The sequence below is a fragment of the Drosophila teissieri genome, chromosome 3L (assembly GCF_016746235.2).
Source record: "Drosophila teissieri strain GT53w chromosome 3L, Prin_Dtei_1.1, whole genome shotgun sequence".
In the NCBI taxonomy this organism is placed as follows: domain Eukaryota; kingdom Metazoa; phylum Arthropoda; class Insecta; order Diptera; family Drosophilidae; genus Drosophila; species Drosophila teissieri.
The window spans coordinates 14,846,458-14,866,918 of record NC_053031.1 but is presented as its reverse complement, the minus strand read 5'-3'; the positions used below and the strand labels follow the sequence as shown (position 1 = coordinate 14,866,918).

General features: G+C 42.5%; 5 protein-coding genes and 2 non-coding genes across 8 annotated transcripts in view; 3 read left to right on the top strand and 4 right to left on the bottom strand.

The window, feature by feature from the left end:
• Window positions 1–6,442, bottom strand: part of LOC122617732 (venom dipeptidyl peptidase 4) — a 65,688-nt gene extending 59,246 nt beyond the window's left edge. The window contains exon 1 of the mRNA XM_043793703.1: window positions 6,020–6,442. Within this exon, the coding sequence (XP_043649638.1) occupies window positions 6,020–6,427 (408 nt within the window). The 5' untranslated portion in view covers window positions 6,428–6,442. The remainder of the gene's footprint in view (window positions 1–6,019) is intronic.
• On the bottom strand, window positions 695–1,721 carry LOC122617736 (dynein axonemal assembly factor 6). The gene is made up of 3 exons (XM_043793711.1): window positions 1,422–1,721; window positions 1,125–1,363; window positions 695–1,061 (listed from the first exon to the last, which is right to left on the bottom strand). Exons 1-3 carry the CDS (start codon window positions 1,549–1,551, stop codon window positions 798–800), a joined length of 633 nt encoding a protein of 210 aa, XP_043649646.1. The 5' UTR covers window positions 1,552–1,721; the 3' UTR covers window positions 695–797.
• Window positions 6,443–8,887: 2,445 nt separating the features above from the next.
• LOC122617734 (trypsin-7) lies at window positions 8,888–12,172 on the top strand. Its single transcript, XM_043793708.1, has 2 exons — window positions 8,888–9,420; window positions 11,401–12,172. Exons 1-2 carry the CDS (start codon window positions 9,014–9,016, stop codon window positions 12,170–12,172), a joined length of 1,179 nt encoding a protein of 392 aa, XP_043649643.1. The 5' UTR covers window positions 8,888–9,013.
• A 252-nt stretch (window positions 12,173–12,424) lies between these two features.
• On the bottom strand, window positions 12,425–12,496 carry Trnam-cau. Its single transcript has one exon. It is a non-coding gene; the product is annotated as a tRNA-Met (tRNA).
• Window positions 12,497–12,832: 336 nt separating this feature from the next.
• On the top strand, window positions 12,833–12,904 carry Trnam-cau. Its single transcript has one exon. It is a non-coding gene; the product is annotated as a tRNA-Met (tRNA).
• Window positions 12,905–14,552: 1,648 nt separating this feature from the next.
• Window positions 14,553–15,148, top strand: LOC122617740. Its single transcript, XM_043793715.1, has one exon. The coding sequence runs from the start codon at window positions 14,640–14,642 to the stop codon at window positions 14,991–14,993; it is 354 nt and encodes a 117-aa protein (XP_043649650.1). The 5' UTR covers window positions 14,553–14,639; the 3' UTR covers window positions 14,994–15,148.
• Window positions 15,149–15,482: 334 nt separating this feature from the next.
• The window catches only part of LOC122617733 (glypican-6), a 40,216-nt gene continuing 35,237 nt past the window's right edge, over window positions 15,483–20,461 (bottom strand). The window contains exons 4-8 of one of the 2 annotated variants that reach the window (XM_043793706.1): window positions 19,641–19,797; window positions 19,312–19,578; window positions 17,189–17,748; window positions 16,958–17,127; window positions 15,483–16,898 (exon numbers count right to left, since the gene is read on the bottom strand). In XM_043793706.1, the coding sequence (XP_043649641.1) occupies window positions 16,453–16,898; window positions 16,958–17,127; window positions 17,189–17,748; window positions 19,312–19,578; window positions 19,641–19,797 (1,600 nt within the window). In that variant the 3' untranslated portion in view covers window positions 15,483–16,452. The remainder of the gene's footprint in view (window positions 16,899–16,957; window positions 17,128–17,188; window positions 17,749–19,311; window positions 19,579–19,640; window positions 19,798–20,461) is intronic. The other variant, XM_043793707.1, reaches the window with a different exon arrangement.

Sequence of the window (20,461 nt, the reverse complement as noted above, 5' to 3'; positions counted from 1 at the left end):
TTGTGTGCCCGTGTGAACTTAAGCTTATATATACTTTTTTCTTCTTTGGTGAGCAGGATGACACTTTATCAAGTCTGTGACGGTGGCCGGGATGGTCGGAATGGCCAGAATGGGAACCCATGCTGCCCCCGGAGCGCACAAATTGAAATGTGCCTGTGTCAGTCGGAGTAAATGAGGCAAAACGCAGCCGCAGAGCCAGCGGGAAGTATTTGTAGGAAGACCCAAAAGTCGCTGCCCCACAACTCATGGCCTATTAGGTCGAACAAGTATGAAAAATCTCGATTTTGAACTTTTACTTTTTTGGGCCACTTCCCACTTTTACTTTTTCTCGGCGTGGCGTTGTTGTATTTGACTTTTGTGTGTGTCTGTCCTTGACAAATATTTAGCCAAAGTGATTTTTGACAGCATCATAATAAAGGCTGGCTGCCCGAGCGCCCAAGGAATACTTCATGCTTCGTTTGAGCGTAATTTTCGATTGACCCAACATCAAGGCCCATGCGGCGTATGCGCAATTTGGTAGGAAAACAAGCCTAAGTGCCGGCAATTGAATTGAAATTGCGGAAAATTTGAGCAATGCTCTAGCGTCAAAATATTTGGTTAGCAGTTGAGAGTAACGACCACATAATATTGAAAGTCATACAAATTTGGTATCTAAATATAGGCCGTGCAACAAAATGGTATATATACTCAATTGTTTTGACACGTTGCAATTTTGGAACTTTAATTTTACACTCTTATGCTGTGTGTGTGTAAAGTGTAATGTGAAAGCAATTATAAATGAAATATTTAATTAATTTTTAGAAATTGACGTAGTCTAGCTCCCGCTGCAGGCGCAGAGTGAGCCGCAGTTTCTTCAGCTCACTATCGTATTTCGCATGACAGCGATCTACATTCACGGGATGGGGAAGCGGCAATCGCAAGCGGTACAGACATGTGCCCAAATCCAATTCGGTTTCCTGCAAGCTGAGCGACATCTTGTCGGCAGTCATCTCCTCGTCCGGCAGGGAAACCTCCACAATGAGGTCCTCACAGCTGGCCGAGGATCCAGTGCGATTGCCCATCTAACATATATATTTATATATTATATTACTAATCCTTTCTATTAAAAGTGAGCACCATTTAACCTGCAAGAAGACATCCTCGGTGCCCACTGCTTGGCGATAGGTCATCGTATATTCGGGAGTCTTCCGCGTTTCGAGTATATCATTGTCCTCCTTCTCCTGGCGATCCTGCCATTCTTCCAGACTCTCTGGCTGCTTTTTCTCCTCCTCCACCAAGGGAGTACACAAAGGATTGGGCTTCTTTTTCTTCTTAGCCTTAGTGGCGGCATCTTCCGTCTTGGGACGTCCAATTCCACCAGGATCTACGCGAGGAATTAAAGATTAGCTGAGACCAATCCAATACGAATCCATTTTATTTACTCAGCTTGTGGACGACCATGGACTCCTCCTCGTCCTCACTGCTGCTGTAGTCAATGCCGCCTCTTCGCTGATTGGGATTCAGCAGGTCCTGCAGCATTCTCAGCTGTTCGGGATGTTGAAAGATCGACATTTTCTCAAGGCGCACTGAAGACACTCGATGGATAATCAATGACTCTTTCACACTTTTTCACAGCTTATAAACAAATTTTTAGCTTTAGCTTTTCGACAGGTTGAGCACTGCTGGGGTGAACTCGACTGAATGGGAAAAATCGACAGCCCCGTTTGTTACCTAAGCTTCACAACTATTTTCTAGGTTACTACGTGGATTTATTAAAGTATTTCTTGGCCTACTTCACTGGGAAAAAATATACGTGCTTCTTGGCATGAAGGCAAAACAACTCAGAACAGTGCATTCTAATATTTCATTTACTTTCCGAGTGTAGAAGCCTTCGAGATTGTTTATTTAGTTGCCCAGGCAACGTGATTTGAAATTTCCAGGCAACGTGGAAAATTCGAGAGCTGTTCGTTTTCAAACAGGCCTGAAAAATTAACAAAGGGTTATAGGGCCCGCAGTTACCCTATTCAAGAACAGTTTCCCGCCGTTAGCGACATTTCACTTTCAACTGGCTGGCTGGCTGGGGAAACTATGGGACCCACTTTAGGCATTTCAATTAAAAACTTGGGCGGCCCATTTAGTGGCAAACTTTTTGCCAGAGAGCCAACTGTGCTCGAACAAAAATATTTCACTTGTCAAAAACAATTGCTTTGTGAATTATAAATTGTGTAATTATTGTTCCAGGCTTGACCTTCCACCCTGGTCATGGCCAGCGCAAATTATGAACAGCGAAACAGCGAAACCGAAACAGAACAGAAATTTGCATTTTTCACGCGCGCCCCTCGAGTGGCGAGGAGTGGAAACGCTAATTTGGCTTTCAGGCAAATCGTAGGATGGTCGACACGAAAACGTGGCCAAGTTAACAACACGATTCTGGCCAACAGCATGGCTCTTTCACAATGGCCCCCGACCGCAGCGGGGCACCCAGTTTGGCATTCGACAAAAAGGATTCCCGCCAGTGGGCTACGTGTTTAATTTGTTTAACACGAGCTGTCGCCGAAAGTGTCCTCATTCTAAAGGGATTTCGCTTCTTGTTCTGGTTCAATGGCGACCACTTGACAGTTCTGGCCGGGCTTAAGTCGACCACGGTCCACGGACCATGGCTTTGTCATTTGCAGCTTGGGTAAACGTGGCACTAACCCTAACCGGCTTACAAAGCTGTTGGCTCCAAAGGGCTCCACAGCGAAGAAGACAGACACTGAAAAAGGGACAAGCCATTTTTTCAGAACCCTCTTTAACTGCTTTTGGGGGAATTGGAGCACGAACAACGTTCAAGCTTAGATTGTTTATACAAATATATATTTTCTTAAATTGCAGCTTAAGGTATTATCAGCTTTGCTGTTTTTTATATGAATATTTTTAATATTTAATCAAGCTTAATTACATTTGATTAAGTGAAGATCCTGGTTGAACAATTTATTAAGTTAGGGGTAGTGTCCGATCTATAATCTTTTCTTTTATTTTAAAATATTTATCCACTGTCCTCCCGATGCAATGAAATGTTAAAGTAAATACGTATCCCAGTCCCAGTCCCAACGCAAAAAGCCACTGAAATCCCTCTCCCCAGAAAGCAGCGCAAACATCACGTAACAGAACTTTCACCTTGGGCTGGCAATGCAATCCAATCCAACTATCACTGTTAACAGGGGGTTCGCATTCGTTCGCATTGGAATGCATCCCGGGATATGGGATATATGGCCCGATCCCCAGCTGACGTCACGCATCCAGACAATGAACACGAACCCATGGTGTAATTGTATTCCGCTTGTCGCACACATTTCAATGAACTGCAGATGGGGGGATACAAAGAAAAAAGAGCCACCATCCGGAGCCACCAAAAAAAGCCACGCAAATTTGTGTTGACTGAATACACAAGAACGTCTGTCCCCCGGAATAAGAAAAAAACGAACCTCTGAACCCTCCCGATATTCCCCTTTCTAGCCCCAAGCCCAAGGCCATTGCCAAATAGATTTCTGTTTCAGTCGCATATGTACGCTGATGTTAGGGGAAAGGCGGGGGAAAATGGCAAAGGAGGGACAGCAGCTGCAGCGAGGGTAAAAGTGAAAGCGTTTTCCGCATTGTGTTGGCAGCTGGGACGTGTCCTTCCTCCCATTCCGCCTCCCCCCGAAGGAATGTGATTTGTGTGCGGCTCCTCCCTTCTGCCCTCTCCCCTCTGGACTCTTGTCTCCTGTTTTTCAGCAAGATATTATTATTTTTTGGTTGTAACATAAAATGTAATTAAGAAGGCATTAAGTAGCGGGCATAAATCATTGAGCCACATGTGTGTGGATGGGCCCCCACCTGCCTGACCTGCGAAAATGGCAAAACTGGTTGTTATTACGTAAGAGTTGGCCAGCTGGTAGGAGCAGCTAGCTGGCTGGAGTCGAGACTTGGGGCCAAGTTCCCGCCGTAGATCTGGGTCTACTGATTGCACTGGCTCCTTTTTCTATTCCGGCGACATTCTGGCGCACAAATTTTTGGCGATTTATTTATACATTTTTCGCTCGTTTTATTTTGGGAGGCATAGCTGAAAAATGTTTGGAAATGCACTTGACACATATATTACTACTTTGATTATCAATACTTTGATTAAATGATGAACGAAATATATTTGAAATGTAGTTATATAAGTAAAAAACGTTTTTAATGTTTTCTCTATCATTAAAGCAGTTTAAACCATATTCTAGTACTTTTCAAGAGAGCTCAATAAATGTATACGACAAATTAAACCGAATATTTGTGCATTATTAAACAATACGTATAGTAATTTGTCAAATAAAGTTACGAAATATAATATGTAGGCGTACCCTAAAAAGCTTATTTGGATAAGATGTTTTGTCCGTGTATTTCTAAAATGAATGCGCCTAGCTGAATAATTCGCATAGAAAAAAGAAACATGGCCACGGAGCCAAAATGGAAAAACAGGATGAACAGGATGTGCAGTCAAGCGAGTTAGGAGCAGCATAAAAATAAAACTAGCATCGCAAACGTCGCCCCCTCCTTCTTCTTCTCTTCCCTCTCACTCTCACACGGCACACAGTGCGGCTGAGCAATGCCAGCAAACAAACAAACAAACAAAACATTGGGCAAAAAGGCGCGCAACTTTAAACGACTGCGGCTTTAAAGTCCGCTGGACCCCGAAATGGTAAAAAGAAAATATAAATAGAGAAGCACAAAAACGTTAAGCCGAAATTCCGGCAAGACTGAAACTAGACCACATGCAGGATTGAAGGCGATTAGAGTCAGATGCTGAGATTTGAGTCAGATGAAAAGCGCGGTGGGAAAATCACTCATGAGAGCAGTGAGCGAAAAATGAAAGAAACAGAAGTGGAGTTTGGAGAGTGCAGCAGCTTTTAGCCGTTTGTTTGTAAACAAAGTGAAAGCTTTCCGCTCAGCTGTTCGCGGAAAAAATCACAGTGGATCGAATCTAATATGCAGATGGGAAAACTTACAAAGAATTTGGGGAAATTATTCAAATATTCAAGAAATTTTAATCATGTTTGTAGCTTTTCATATAATTTGTATGTATTTAATTAAAAAATATATATTAATAACCATTCAGCTATATATCATATTTTTTAAGTAACAACAGAAAACAAATGCTTAGATATTTTAAATTGCAACTATGCACTTGCCTGGAAGAGAGAGTATACTTTACCATAATTAATTACACCATTAACTATAAAACAATTTGTTGTTTTAAATTCATCATTTATCATGTATTTCTTTAATATACAGACGTATGGCAAACGAAAGTGAAATCACATAGCTCAGAAATAGAGCGTATCGTCCAGTAACACCATTATCAAATGACTTCTCATTAAATACTCGTAGTTATCAAATAGCCAGCCATTACAACTCGACCACACCCAAGTTATTAATGCAATTATCTAATGTGCCAATCGAAATTAAATTTAATTTAATGCAAATGAGCACTGCCAGTGAACGAAAACGAAACTGAAAATGGAATGTTTATAGTTTTCCATGCGACAGTTCGTGCTGAGAGTGAACCCATTTCGGAATCAAATCCAATTCAGATAAAGTCGCACACGTAACAGTAGTTTAGAAGACCTGATCGGAATATCGAAAATCAGCTGACGGCGATATCGAAATGCAAAGCAGTTAATGAGAGCTTTCTTTTCAGCCAGGCTTTTAGACCCTATCAGCGTTGCTCCATTAACGAATAAATAATTATAATTATTGCTTAAGTATGTATGGATTTTTAAAATCAATTAGGGGAAATGTTATCATTATATAATAAATATAATTTATTAAATATAATAGAGAAGTATGGTTCTATATTCATCATAACCATTGCATATCTTAAGAATCCATGCAAATAGATTTTGAAACACAACCCATTAATCAAAGGTATCGTGTATACATCATAGAATGTTTAGTATAGTGAATGCGGCAAAGAGAGAAAGTATACATATATATATTTAATGTTAAAATTTGTGAAAATCAAGGAAAACCCACTAACCTTTTTTCTGGCAGTCCTTCGTCGCTGCTCCGAAGTTTTCCTGTGCCACTTGCGACGTTCCGCCTCGTTGGCGAAGAGATCCTCGACGCTACTGCTGCTGGGGTCCTCATCCTCTGCCGATGAACTGGATGCACTGGCTCCCATCCTGCCAGATTCGGCATCCCTTTGCCTGAGCTTTCTATACTTTCCGGAGTCCCCGGAAGAGCTGCTGAGGAAGCGCTCCCGGAATGATTTGATAAGTCCGGAACTAATGGTGCCAATGCTGCCACGTCCATGAACTCCGGTTGTGGAGGCACTTTGTCCGGCGTAGCTGCTCCTCCGTTTGCTTCTGGGCTTTTTCACGGACTCCGGCGGAGAGTCGAGGTTCTGAAGAGCTGCATTCATATCAAGCCAGCCGGCGGCACTCATCTTGCTTGGCTACTTCTAATAATGTTCTCTAATCGCGATGATGCAATGATTGTCGTCACGGATTCAAAACTCTGGCTCGCATGTCAGGGAATCGCTTTCTGGTTCCCTGGGTTTCTAACCTTTCGCTGCTCCAGTGGTGTCTCAGTTGGCTTCACTCCAATTAACAATTACGAGTGTCTGCTGCCCGAAAAGAAAGCAATTTAAAATTTAAAAAAATTAGAAGAGGCGAAATTTGCATGCTTTCAATTAATAAGGAACCCCATTGAATACCCTGTGCACATCTTATGTAGACTACTTTTCATTTTTCGGCATGGATTGTTGAGTTTTGCATAAGAGAGTAATTGCAAGTGAATCACTGTCTGTTGTGTTTGGGCAAACCAAGGAAATTGCACTTGGAATAGTTTGAGAACATGAAAGGAAGTAATAGGGAGTGCCTCATGGGTTGTTAAACTGGAATTCACAACATTTGCATGCGTATTGTTACAGATGTGAAGTGAAATTCCTGTTGAGCGAGTAATCCTTCCAAAAATCAATCACTGAAAGCCAAACACACATTTGTTTATATAATAAATATTATTATTATGCCAAAAGTCAGTGATTAAATTCATCTTTTGCCTTATCAATTATATGTCAGTTAGCTTTGGAAGCAGCAGTTAATCCTTTTCACTTCACTTAGCAGAAAATACATTTTCCATTCTGGCTATGACATTCATTTTGCCATCTGTCCAACGACATTAATCGATTTAATGACAATTAAGCGATTCATATTTCAAAAGGACTGTCCGTGTGCACTCATTACATTATCAAATCACACAATACAATTATTTGATGCCGAACACTTTTAATGAATTTCCACTTAATTGGGTCAACTGTAGCAGCCGAGTTCAGTTGAAACACATTTAAAGTAATTTAAATTACACTCTGGCAGTTGAGCAAATGCAAAAACTGAAATTACTCGATTTTCTTTTCTGTTAAATCATGCAGTGGCAAATGAACATGAAAATGCGAAAAACAGTTGGATTTCCCTCTCTCTTTCCCTGAGCAAGTGAAAAGTCGTCGGAAAGATGAAAGGGTCCGAGTGATGAAAAACTAAAATGAAATACCACGAGTCGCAGTATCAGTGTGTGTGTTTTCGAAGGCTCATATCATTATGATCAGAAATATATAATTCGAATCTCTCTTTCGCCCACTTAATATTTTAAGTCTATATTTGCCGATCTATAAGGATGTTTGTGTTGGCTGTGGGGAGTGATCTCTTGTTTCCACTTCCACTTCATGAGTGGCTGTGAGCCATTAGAAAATATTTGCCAGAACTGCACTGAAAATAATGTCTTAACAGGCTGCTTATGTTAATTATATCCTAAGCCCTAAGTTGTTCCTGCTTAAGTAAGGTGCTGTAAAACTATTAATGAAACTATAGAATAAACTTAGCTTTATTGACCTATTATGTAGGTATAATGAGTCATTCCTACAAGTCTTTATTCTTTATTGAAACTGTGTAAGCCTAACGGTTATTACTCTTTTATCTGCCTTAAATGCCTAAATCAATTCCCCATTGATTTGAATTTTCACGGTGTATTGACGTTACGAGCATAATAAACAAACGTTAAACAGACGATGTCGGCGACAGCAGGAAAGAGGAAGAACCAAGAACTCCCAACGCACACACTCCATCAAAAAAAAAAAAACGAAAAGAATGAAAAAAATTAAACTTAGCCAAAGCAAACTGTCACATTAGCATATTGAGAACCCAGGTTAGCCAGCAAGCATGCGTATGCTCTCTTCGTTCTGACTTGGCCAGCTCAGTACACTGCTGTAAAATATTGATCTAAAACATAAATCGTACATTTTAAAAATTGTTTGTAAAGTAAAAAAGTAAAGTAAAAACAAAGTAAAAAAAAAACGTATATCTCCTTACCTATTTCTAAACGAATTCTAAAAAAATGCTTATAACCCTTTAAGTGATAGATTTGTAATACTTATATCCATTTATACCATTTTTTCCTGTGTAAGATCTGCCGTCCCTCTGCGAGCTGCTCTGCCAGCGTCGCTGCCAACGCACGCAGCGCTGCGCATGCGCAACTTTCTTCGCCCCAGCGGCGCCAACTGCGACGCCGACTGCGCTGTTTTGGGGGCCAGTGTGAAATGGCTTAGTCGCTCTTCTGCGCCAGCACCTCGTATCAGTCGACTTGCAGACTTTCGCGTGCGCGGTGGTGCGAACTAACCATACCGTGTCTTTCAAGCGCCACATACGAGTATTAAGGCAAAGAGCAAACAAACAGATCGAGAAATTCGCTGGGATTAGGGCGCGACTTGTGGACAGTTTGCAGTCATGTGAAATGGTTCAATTAGTGCAACAACAATAAGACACAGAAAGAAACCGTGTTTGATTTACATAATTAACAAGTGGAGTGTGAACGGGTTGGAGATTTCGAAAAATTCCCCGCCTTAGAACGAGCAGAACGAGAATCGAAATATATTCCAATAACGGCACCACCAGCACACAGATCGTCGAGACCGCTACGACGACCAAAAGGCTCATTAAGTTTACATGCATTGAATTGCATAACCAGCAGGCAGAAGAAGATGATGATGCTCCACTTACGTCACTGGCCACTGGTGCTGGCGATGGCTTCCTGCCTGCTCTTCAAAGCAGCCACATCTGCGACACCAGCTACACCAGCAACACCAGCAACACCAGCATCACTAGCAACACCAGCAACAACAGCAGCACCAGTAACATTAGCCGCACCAACAGCAACAGCAACATCATCTTTATCCTCCATTCCGGGCAAATATCAGGCCTTGGGTGCAGCCCACCATCAGGCGAAGAAGCTGAAAATCGGAGCCGTCAATGCTTCCTCCTCGGATGCCAATGGCAATGTCCAGAAACCTGTATTCCGGCAAAATCCGATCAAGAATTGGTTCGGTGCCTTCAATCGCAATAATTCGCCGGCAGCTCAGAACCAAACATCGCCGACATGTTCCTGCAGGTGAGTCGTTCGCTTTGAGTTTGTCCCCGTTTGTCCCCCCAGAGATACAAAGATACAAAACTTACGAAGTTACGAAGATGCAACACGCACGGCGAGATACAAAAGCTGTCATGGCCATGATGACAACTTCCAGTTAGACGGGCAAAGAAGTGATAAACAACTCTGGCGTTGTCATTGTCACGACACCCAAATGGCACAAACAGTTAACGTTACACGTAGATTTTAGTGCCTGCGAGGAGGTCACGCAATCGGAGATATGTTTATTCCTGGCCACACTCCTTCGAAGTAATCGTAGGAGGCCGACAATGGTTAGATTTAGATCCCACATCAGTTCCAAGTTCTCTTTTAATTATGGGAAAGCACAGCGGGAAATGTATGACAACCAAATGATCTTCACATGTCATAGTCCTAAAAGTTTATTATTATTGTTAATGCTGAAACAAAAGGTCAAAGAGACTTTGCAAATGGTATAACGAGTGCTTTATTTATTATGCAAATCTAATTTCAATTTACAGGGCTATAAATCACGTTACTATTCAATTTATCAATAGAAACAACTGCCCTAAGTGCCATTTTAACCATCTGTCGAGTAATAAGATGGGCACAGATGAAGTCCTAAACGTTTTTAAGACATTCTTCTTAAACCAAAAGATTCTCCCTCCCATTCGTTAGTCGTTTCGAAAAGCCAATTCCCGGCTTGACCTCGAAGTCGAGTTCCCTCTGTAGAATTGCATACGGACTGCATTCTTGTGTGGCCATTAAACAAATTGCATTACCAATTGGGAATTCAACTTTGGTATTTGGAATAAACAAAAACCCCAGGGTATTCATTGAGTCGGCAGTAAAAATGAGAACAAAGGAAGCGGATTCTTAAGGGACATAAAACTGAATTCTCAAGGCTCAAAATGGTTAAGCTCCCAAAAAGGGAACTCTAAGGATGCCTGTGACTCGAAGCTACATTGTTACATATTTCCCAACTAAATTCCCCCGATTTATGCGTTTGTAAAAACTCTAAAAGCTATAAATTTAGCTGGAATCGATAGTCGCAGCCGTTCTAATATTTGTTAATGAAGACCTAAACCCGTTTTATTTCTATATATACATTTTACTTTTTTTTTGCATGTGAAAGAAGAAAGAAACTGATTTGCATACGATTTGATAACAGTCTCTGTTTGGCTTTCGAGAACGTGTGTGTTTATATACACCCAGCAGAGACGGAGACGGAGACAGATGAGTACGGCAGATACTGTAAAAGGCGTATCTCCAGTGCGTCATGTCGCATTAATGTCTGTGCGGGAGGCAGGGGAATGCCGTCGACGTTGTCTTCGGCTTTTGGCCGTTTTGGCCTGCTTGGCCGTCTCGGCCCGTCTTGGCCGTCTCCTAAGTGGGTCGTTGTCGCACATTTTGCTTCTTTGTTGCGGGACGCCTCTCGGCCAGGCCACCATTTTGGGGCAATGACACGATTAAACATACACAAAATCTGAATCCCAAATACTTGTTGCGGCCGGATCGATTGATTATGTGGCCAAAATAAATAAAAAGTTATAAAGAAGAGAGATAACTTCCTTTCCCACTTGGTGGAAGATTTTTATTTTGACTGCATGCGGTGTTCTCCGGCTTACCACGGGTAATTAAAAACCTGTTTAATGTAACGCAGCTGGCAGCCATAAAATCTGCAAAAATCGCTCATTTATTTTATGTCCGTCCACAAGGCACTTTGACACTTTCTTTATGCCGGGGTTGCTGAACTCTGAACTCGCCGATCGGCAGAGAGATCGGTGGGCCCGTCACCCTTGACCCTATCCATTTTTCTCTTTCTGCGAAAGGCATAAACGTCGTAAATGTTGTCTAATGTCGATTTACTAATGAGATGTCATGAAAAATCGAAATCTGCTTAGAGAAGTGGGATTATGGTGATTTTAAGAAGATGAAAACCCGTTTGTGGTTATTTACTTAGTAATATTCTTCATCTATCGACAGGTGCGGAGAGCGCAATGACGAGTCCAGGATTGTGGGCGGCACGACGACGGGCGTCAGCGAGTACCCGTGGATGGCGCGTTTGAGCTACTTCAATAGGTTCTACTGTGGCGGCACGCTGATCAACGACCGCTACGTGCTGACGGCGGCGCACTGCGTCAAGGGATTCATGTGGTTCATGATCAAGGTGACCTTCGGGGAGCACGATCGTTGCAATGACAAGGAGCGCCCGGAAACGCGCTTCGTGCTCCGCGCCTTTAGCCAGAAGTTCAGCTTCTCGAACTTCGACAATGATATAGCCCTACTGCGTCTGAACGATCGGGTGCCGATCACCAGTTTTATCCGGCCGATCTGCCTGCCACGTGTGGAACAACGGCAGGATCTATTCGTGGGCACAAAGGCGATTGCAACGGGTTGGGGTACCCTCAAGGAAGATGGAAAACCCTCGTGTCTGCTGCAGGAGGTTGAGGTTCCCGTTCTCGACAACGACGAGTGCGTCGCCCAAACGAACTACACCCAGAAAATGATCACCAAGAACATGATGTGCTCGGGCTATCCGGGCGTGGGCGGTCGTGACAGTTGTCAGGGTGATTCTGGTGGTCCTCTGGTTCGTCTTCGTCCAGATGACAAGCGCTTCGAGCAGATTGGAATCGTATCCTGGGGTAATGGTTGTGCTAGACCCAATTATCCTGGAGTTTACACCCGAGTCACGAAATATCTGGACTGGATTGTGGAGAACTCGCGGGACGGCTGCTTCTGCGACGAGGATTACTAATATCGTAAAAAGAGTGCTCAAAGCGGTGGTCATTCTTCGCCTTAGTCTGTAGTCAATCTCTTAGTAGTTTAGTTCATATTTTGTACTTTTATACTAAAAAAAACTGAATAAAGATAATGCAGTAGGTTAGAAAATCCCTAATCAGCTCGTCTTATTCATTTATTAGTTTAGACAATGCAAAAAAAAAGTTAAATATTTGTAAACATAAAAATGTCGCAGAACAAAAAAATTCGCTCATGCGAATTTACCACATAGCAGAGCAAGGTTTCGATCCTCGGACCTCTGGGTTATGGGCCCAGCACGCTTCCACTGCGCCACTCTGCTTGCTTGGGTTCATTAAAGCTTAGAGCTAGCTAAGTACACTCGGAAAGCGGAGCACCTTGTTACCGACTCATATACATTTCTTCTCGTTTACAGTACACTGCTTTCTTAACAGCTCTGTTACTCCTTACTGTTACTCCATAAGCAGCTTTAGAAATGTACATTTATTACTAGAAGAGTACGCGTTTTACTGGGTCTACTAGTTTCACCACTGGAACAGTTAATGCTTACATCCAGTAGTAAATACACTGTACTGTGTACTGACCTTCTTTTTATTTTCATTGGAAACTAAGTGTCCTTTGTACTTACCCCAACTTAAGAGCCATTTGCCTTCAAGCAAGCAGAGTGGCGCAGTGGAAGCGTGCTGGGCCCATAACCCAGAGGTCCGAGGATCGAAACCTTGCTCTGCTATGTGGTAAATTCGCATGAGCGAATTTTTTATAAAAAATCTTTTTCTTTTTTTTAATGTCTACCGATGAGTTTGCTATATAAGTAATATTTTTGATAATATAGAAACTGCGACATAGCTTTTCAAGTATGCATTCTAAATGCATAATGAATACTTCTCTAAGAACATAAACATTCGAAAAAGTTGTACAAGAAATAAGAATATATACCCAAAATTTGGCACCAAATGAGCCCTTCAAGAAGAAGGTTTGATTTGAACAACTTTCCGGCAAAACTGGCTTTACAAGCTTTGGCTGTGAGAAATTTAAGCAGGTGCTAAGTTTCTTTCCATTCTTTATTTAATAAATTACTTGTATTTACTTTTAGTCATGTCTAGAAGATTATACAGCTGACAACTGCTGTTCCGCAGTCGGGTAATTGGGTAAGATACAGCAACCTTCAGCCACCAGCAATAATTGCAGTTAACACAGAAGTCTAAACTTTCAGCGGCTTGATGCGGCCCAAAAAACAAATATCGTTAGAAACATTAGCTAGCTAGTCTATGGCAAACTGGTTTCCATCGAACAGCTGTAAACACAAGGGGGCGAACAAGAGATGAACTGAGCTTAGAAGAAGACGTTGACTTTAAAAGTCAAACGACGCTTTGGCCATAGCACCAGCAAGTTTTCTCATTTCGAATATTTATTTATGAAATTAAAGTGTTTTGCCTAATGAAACTTACGCGGAATTGCGGATGAGCGATACCGAACCAAGAGATTGCTGATAGCCTTATCTTTGTGTCGTCTTTCACTTGGTTATAATTGGTTACTCATCACAATCACAGTGATCACAGAAAAATTGACGTCAATTTCCACTTTCGCTTCGCCCACTTTTCATTTCATTTCCATTTCACGACCGCACTCACGTGTGCCGCGCCTTGCGTAATTATTTAAATTCAAAATTTTAGCAATGCATCAAGACTCGCATTCGCGCACTCGGGCATCCCGCAGATATGTTTCGTGTGCACAGAGGGGCGCTCCAGGTTTACGTTTCGAAATTTTCTTTGCCACAGTTCATTTTTCACGTTGCGTTGGCAGCAGTTGTTGTTTACCGTACGCCGATCGCGCGCTCACTAAAAAAGCCACCACAAGCTCCCCGCGCACCCAAAGATACAAGATACACAGATACACAGAGAGCCAGCCATCAGGCCAGATATTCCGACGCCGACGGATGGAGCGCCGCCTGAGATCTCGAGACCTTTTCGTTTGGCCACGATCTCGGAGTTTCCACGCTCTCCCACTTGCCGGTCATATGAATGAATGATTATTTTTGGTACATGGAAAGAAAAGTGATACCAAAATTGGTCACTCAATGTTTGTATATTTGGACAGAATGGTCTTCTAAATATATGCGTCTATAAATCATAATTTATGCCTTTATTTATTATTTATTGCCGGTTCTAACCAATTAATATATTTATAACATATATGTATAGTCAAATCCCAAAAGCCAAAATATATTTCCAAATGGTTTGCAGTACATGTATGAGAATATAAACCACATCAGCTTATTCAATTTCATTATGGAATATTCTTAAATTGTTTTAAAGCCTTTTTTCTAAACCCTGACTGGCAAGCGGTTTTCAAATATAAGTAATCTAGGAGGCTAGCCAATGACATTCACTGTTTCATCAACCCTCGATCCTTGACTGTCTCTGAAATTTAACCCTACGTAAAACAAATATTAACAAATTTTAAAAATGTCTTCATCGGAGTCTCCGGAGAAGCCCACAACAAGCGCTGCCGTGCTGGGGTTACTGGCAAAGGATGAAAAGAAATCCAAAGGGAGCATGGAAGCCCTCGAGGCGATCGACAAGCGCCTGAAGGCCCTCTTGGAGCGCCTAACAACTGTGGAGAAGTCGATGGCCAACTTGAGTCTTCCTCCCTTGGACGAAGGCAATGGAGACGCCTTTCAGGACCTTGAGACCTTGGAGGAAGAATTGGATGAACAGGAGAAAGAACTTTCAGACTTTGCAAACGACGAAGATATTGGAGCAAAGATAAATTTTGATGAAATCAAACAACTAGATAAGGAAGCTACAGGAAATCAATAATGTGATTTTTCTGCAGTTTTCTATACATTATACATTAAACATTATACACGAGGAAAACGGGCAGAAAACTAGTATGAACGGAACAAAATAAAAAATCGTGGCAAAAATCCTTTTATTCACTGGGTTTCGCCACCTCGCCTTCAGTATAAATTTAAGAAGCGATTTTTAGTCTTTGAAAGACTGTTAACAAATTCAAGGCTTTCGACAGTTTGGTTACACGCCAATTCTACATTGCCTCAAGTGCGACCTCTGGCGTTGGTGAATTTTATAGCTGAAGATGTATTTTACTCATTTTCATTTTCTGGCAACTCCATATACGAGTAACGATTTTTTAAGGGCATAAACATTCAAATTAATCTTTAAATAAATCACCTACTTTTAAAATCAATCCCCTCATAATAAAAAACGGACATTCTGTTCTTTTGTTACGTTTTTGTATTTTTTCTTTTTCCATTTGTTTTAATACAATATATAAAAACCGATAAAAAATCAAAAATAAATATAAATATGTAGGTGTACACAGTTTAGTTTGAAATGCGTTTGATGGCTGGCAAAAGTCAGGGCTGTCTACGAAAGATACAAAATTACAAAGCCGTGGCTCGGACGCTTTTCTATGGCCATGTTAACGTAAATAAGACTTCAGTTTTAAGATTTATCAGTTAGACTACAGTTACAGTTACAAATTAGTTATTGCTCTTCATTTCGGGTCTAATTGAAAGTGTGTGATGTGGCAATTTGCTGGTTACATATGCGCGTATGCATAAATATAATACAAATTAAATATGTTGGTGTAGGTGTGTTTTTCGCTTAGGTCTCTAGGGGCTAAAGTGTTTATAGTTAATTTTTGCTAAACGATCACATTGAACAGGCACTCCGCTCGCACTCACACTCACAATCGGTAAAAGCATTCACTCCGCGACATTCACGCACTCGCTTGTTCATTCATTCATTCGCTCTCTGGCTTACAAAATACAATTTCGCACTTAGACTTAGAGTGTGGGGGAACAGGGGTGTTTTTGGGGGCTTACTAAACTAAAATGGGCTCGTTACGTATTCTCTCTCCTCCATTAATTTCTTTTTCTCCTATCGCGTCTCATTAGAGAACCGCTTTAGATCAGGCATTTTCTGATTTTTACAATAGCTGGGAGTTTTCAAAAATTAAATGTTAGATTTAATAAACTTTGTGTCAGCTCATGGTGAAACACAAGCTGAATGAGATTTCATCTAATTCAAATTTGAAAAAAATTCCTGACGAGAGTAAAATTCGAGAAATGACCATTATTCTTGATTGCGTTTTGATTGCTACTATCAAAAGTTTTTATAAAATTTTGGACTCGCATTTCGTATATAAGGGTAGCATGTAGTTCTGCTAATAACATTTTGCTTCACGGATGAATGACTGAGAGGTGTAGGGGATGCAGCCGTGCTCCATCTTGGCTGCATTTCGCACGTTGAATAATCACAGCAAATCGGCGCAGACGCCGCCGAACCACGCCATATAAAGGGGCAGCAGATAAACAAACAGAGCGCGACGCAGCGTCATCTTTTCTGGAGCATCGGACGATCGATTGTCGTTGGCCCCGTCGTGGCCTGCATCCGTGTCCTCATCCTCCTCCAGCTGCCTATGATCCTCATCCAGATCGTTGTGATCCTGGTCGAAGTGAGTGGTGTGGGTGAGCGGATTCTTGTCGTCCACTCCGCTCGTCGGTCGAGATGTGTGCGTGGGCAGGTGACCCCGTCCACCGGCGTCCTCGTCATCGTCGTTGTCAGCATCCACCGAAGGACGCTCCACATCCGGCTTGTGGCTGGGCTCGAAGGGTCCCAGGCCAGAGCCCTCGTCGTCGTCCTCGTCGTCTTCGGACCCGGATCCAGAACCTGCTCCACTACCCGCATATGGCAGTTCTTCTGTAGAATAAATGGCAGTTAGTAAGTAGCAGTAAATACGAATCACTGGCATATATTACCTTGTTCGCTCCACTCAACATCCTGACCATTGTAGGCATTTCGAAGGTGGACAATGGCATTCTTTAGATGGCTAAGTTGAGAGGCCATTTGGGCAGTTTGCTTAGTGCTGGCTGGATTGCCAGTAAACTCGGGATTCGTACCATGTTCCGTTGTGATTGAATGCATGTATCTGTAATACAAAATATGTTTAGAAAGAGCTCTGCTAACTTTATTAAATTTTTACTGCGTACCTATCAATTGTATGACCATTCCAGCACATGCCGTCCACATCGGAACTGGAGGCGATATCCTCGTTACTGCAAACCGAGTGCGGCAGATTGGACCAGAACTTTTTGTAGTCCTTCACTCGCTGGCGAATGTCCCTGACGATCCTGTCCAGGATCGGTTCGCGTCCTCCGCCTCCACTTTCATTGTCATCGTCATCGTTCTCGTCGCGATTGTTTTGCTGCTTGCGTCGCTGTTGCTGCTGCTTTCGACGTTGCTGTTGCCGCCTGTTGTTGCCGCCACCGCCGCCTCCTCCATTTCCACCCTTGCCAACTCCCTGCTCCTGAGACTGTTGGGCCGAGGACTCCTGTGAGCCAGGCTCGGCGGCTCTGCGCTCCCTCAGCACTATCGCCTCGTCCAACGTGTCATCAATGTCCAGGGTATCGGCCTCCACAGGACTCTTGGCGTTGAGGACTTGAACTCCTTGCAGTTTGGGGCTGATGGACCGCTTCATTTTCTTCAGCTTGGGCCTGCCGCATCCTTGGAATACGCGACTGGTGATGTCCTGGCCAGAATCCTGCGAACGCTCAAGAGAAGAACAAGAAGAACAAATGATTTAGTAATTGAGTAATTTAGCAATAAGACTACAAATGTTTAGATTAAACACAAATGAAGTAGAGTCAGCACGACTTAATTGACCCTCCAGAAAGTGACAGCACATAAAAAACTGTAATTTAATATTTTTAATTTTATAGAAATTAGAAAGTCTTGAGTCGAAATGACTTTTTGAAACCAGTTGCGCAAGGGAAATCACATTATTTCCCATACTTAACAGCAATTCCATTCACACCCCACTGACTTGGGCCTCCTAATGGCTATTTATAGCTAGTTTTTATTGACCCATTCAATAGATAAGAATTGATTTCAGTCGGCCACTCATTATGGGCCACTCGAGCGATCAGAGACCTCTTCCCGAAGAGTCAACTCTCCACAGAAGCTTGCGCTTCATCAGTCTTATCGGCACTCCCATATCTCCTGTCTTATTTCTTTCAATGGCCTCTTCTCGGCCGTTTACAGTTCATATAATTACGGAGCTTGGGTCAGGTTGGGGTACGGAGTTCCAGAGCTCCAGAGCTCCAGAACTCCAGAGCCAACTGCGGTTCATCATAACTGTCGACCCGACTGGGAGATGGCAATCATCAAAAGCGGTTCGTCGGTTTGTTGGTTCAACGAGCTAGGAGATTGGGTAAACGCCTCGGAAACAAATCAGAATTAAAATTGAATACTATTTCGCATTTTGCATTTTTGGCCTTTTATGGGGCCGTCGACCAGCAACAACCAACACCGGCAAAAGTAAACACATTAAAAGCCAAATGCCGCAACACCAACAACAAAAGCAATAGATACAAACAAACCCAGCGAATAAGAAGAGTCAGAGGTTGAAAAAAAAGGAAATGTATAAATTTTAAATGGAAATATAAATTAAATTCATATGCGAGCCAAATGTTGTGCAAATAAATCGTAAAAATGGAAACAAAACAACAGAAAGATACGCCAGAGTGGGTTAAAATATTGCAGTAATCAAAATTCAATAAGTTATGGCCATCGAAGTGGAAATTATTCTTTGGCTTTCTGTTTAAATGTCGTGCATAATATTTGTGTTGCTGTTAATAGATTTATGCTTAAGAGGTTTCATGATTGTAACGTTTTGGCATTTAATTAGATATTTAGTTGGAATTGGGGGAGGTTGAATCACAGCTATTGTGTATCTATTAAAGGGAATTATTCATTGAGATGATACAATGACTTTGCCGAGATCTGAGAACTGGAAACTCCTAAGGTCCATAAATTTCTTCCACACTAAGTCTCTCATATCAATCGCAACGATCTCCTTCGGTTTTCCCCTTGAATTATTTCGCGACTCGTTTAAAATGTATGCGTATTAACTAAACACGCGTAAAGCACTCTGACGCACTGACAGTTTTATGAGAACATAACTTACAGTCCCACTGCGAACGGGCCAAGAGATACAAATGAACCAGCAGCTGCTTGGTCTAAAACCCCAAACGAGTTACAAATTGCGATTGGTTTATGCAAATGCTGATGATAATGACTTCAGCACATCCAATTATCCCGCCGTAGATCTCACCTGGAAGTTCATGATGGCCTCGGAGATCTTGATGTTGAGTGGCTCCACCACCATCACAATGTTGAAGGATCCCAGCAGCCGCTCGGCCACCTTGTCCATGGCCATCGCGAAGTTCTCCCACTCGCCGTCGAACTCGTGCTGGTAGTGCAGGCATCCCTTGATGACGTTCACACAGTAGTTGGTGCAGGGCTTCTCCGTGTAGCCCTTGCAGGCACCGCAGTGCTGCATCTTGGTCAGAGCTCCCGTACAGTCGGCATTCAGTCGCACCTACAGAACAAGCATATGATATTAAATATGAGCGCAACTTTTAGTTTGCTTATTTTACTTACATTCAGGACCTTCTTGGCCACCTCCGAGGCGGTGGTCAGTGCCTGGCCGTAGGTGCGCGTGGCCACAAAGGATCGCTTGATCTGCACGGACAGCTTGTCCGGAACATCTCCGAAGGGCTTCAGCTCCTTCATGTGCTCGCTGACGCATCGCATGTAGCTGGAAAATGAGATGGCATCGGTGGAAAATGAGTGCGGAATGTTGGGGAAAATATTTTCATTGGGCGTGCTGGCGGCAGAAATCTGCGCTTGTAAATGGCACGGCTCAACGCCATCGCCCCCGACTTTACCAACATCATCATCATAGGCGCATTCTTTGCCGCCGCCGCACAACTAAAATTTTTATGCGGAAAAATCATAAAAATAGTTGCTCGCCATGTGCTGGCTTTGTTGATGTTTTTGTTTCCCCCGCAGTACCCTCTATATAGTACAGGGTAAGTATGTGCCTAGTCCTACAGTTTGGCCATCAGGCATGACAGTCATTGCACTTGTACGGCTGCTCTTGGCCCTCCCTGTCACTGCCTTCGCCATTATGGTCAAGAAGTCTCTAGTCGCTGGCTCCCCTGTTTTCCGTTCCCACTTTTGCTAAACAATTTAGGAATTACTGCAAGTCGCATTCGCAGAGGTGACAGATCAGTCAAGCGGCAGCAGCAGCAGCTGGAAATCGCTGATGGGAGGGGAGATTATGGAGTTCGAATGCCCGAGATGGTCAATTTAGCTGATGATTTAGAGCTCCTATGTTTAGCTAGCAAAAGTAAGTAAAGAATTGAATTGATCAAGAACTTGGCAAGTGCTTTTTAGAGCTTATACAACTATTAATCATC

What these genes read in the sequence shown, in the direction of transcription:
- LOC122617736 (XM_043793711.1), bottom strand. Translation starts at nt 1,551, where the DNA reads ATGTCGATCTTTCAACATCCCGAACAGCTGAGAATGCTGCAGGACCTG. An exon ending in CATGGTCGTCCACAAGCTGA is followed by an intron (nt 1,364 to 1,421) that starts GTAAATAAAATG and finishes TTCCTCGCGTAG; the next exon opens with ATCCTGGTGGAATTGGACGT. An exon ending in CCGAGGATGTCTTCTTGCAG is followed by an intron (nt 1,062 to 1,124) that starts GTTAAATGGTGC and finishes TATATATGTTAG; the next exon opens with ATGGGCAATCGCACTGGATC.
- LOC122617734 (XM_043793708.1), top strand. Translation starts at nt 9,014, where the DNA reads ATGATGATGCTCCACTTACGTCACTGGCCACTGGTGCTGGCGATGGCT. An exon ending in TCGCCGACATGTTCCTGCAG is followed by an intron (nt 9,421 to 11,400) that starts GTGAGTCGTTCG and finishes ATCTATCGACAG; the next exon opens with GTGCGGAGAGCGCAATGACG.
- LOC122617740 (XM_043793715.1), top strand. Translation starts at nt 14,640, where the DNA reads ATGTCTTCATCGGAGTCTCCGGAGAAGCCCACAACAAGCGCTGCCGTG.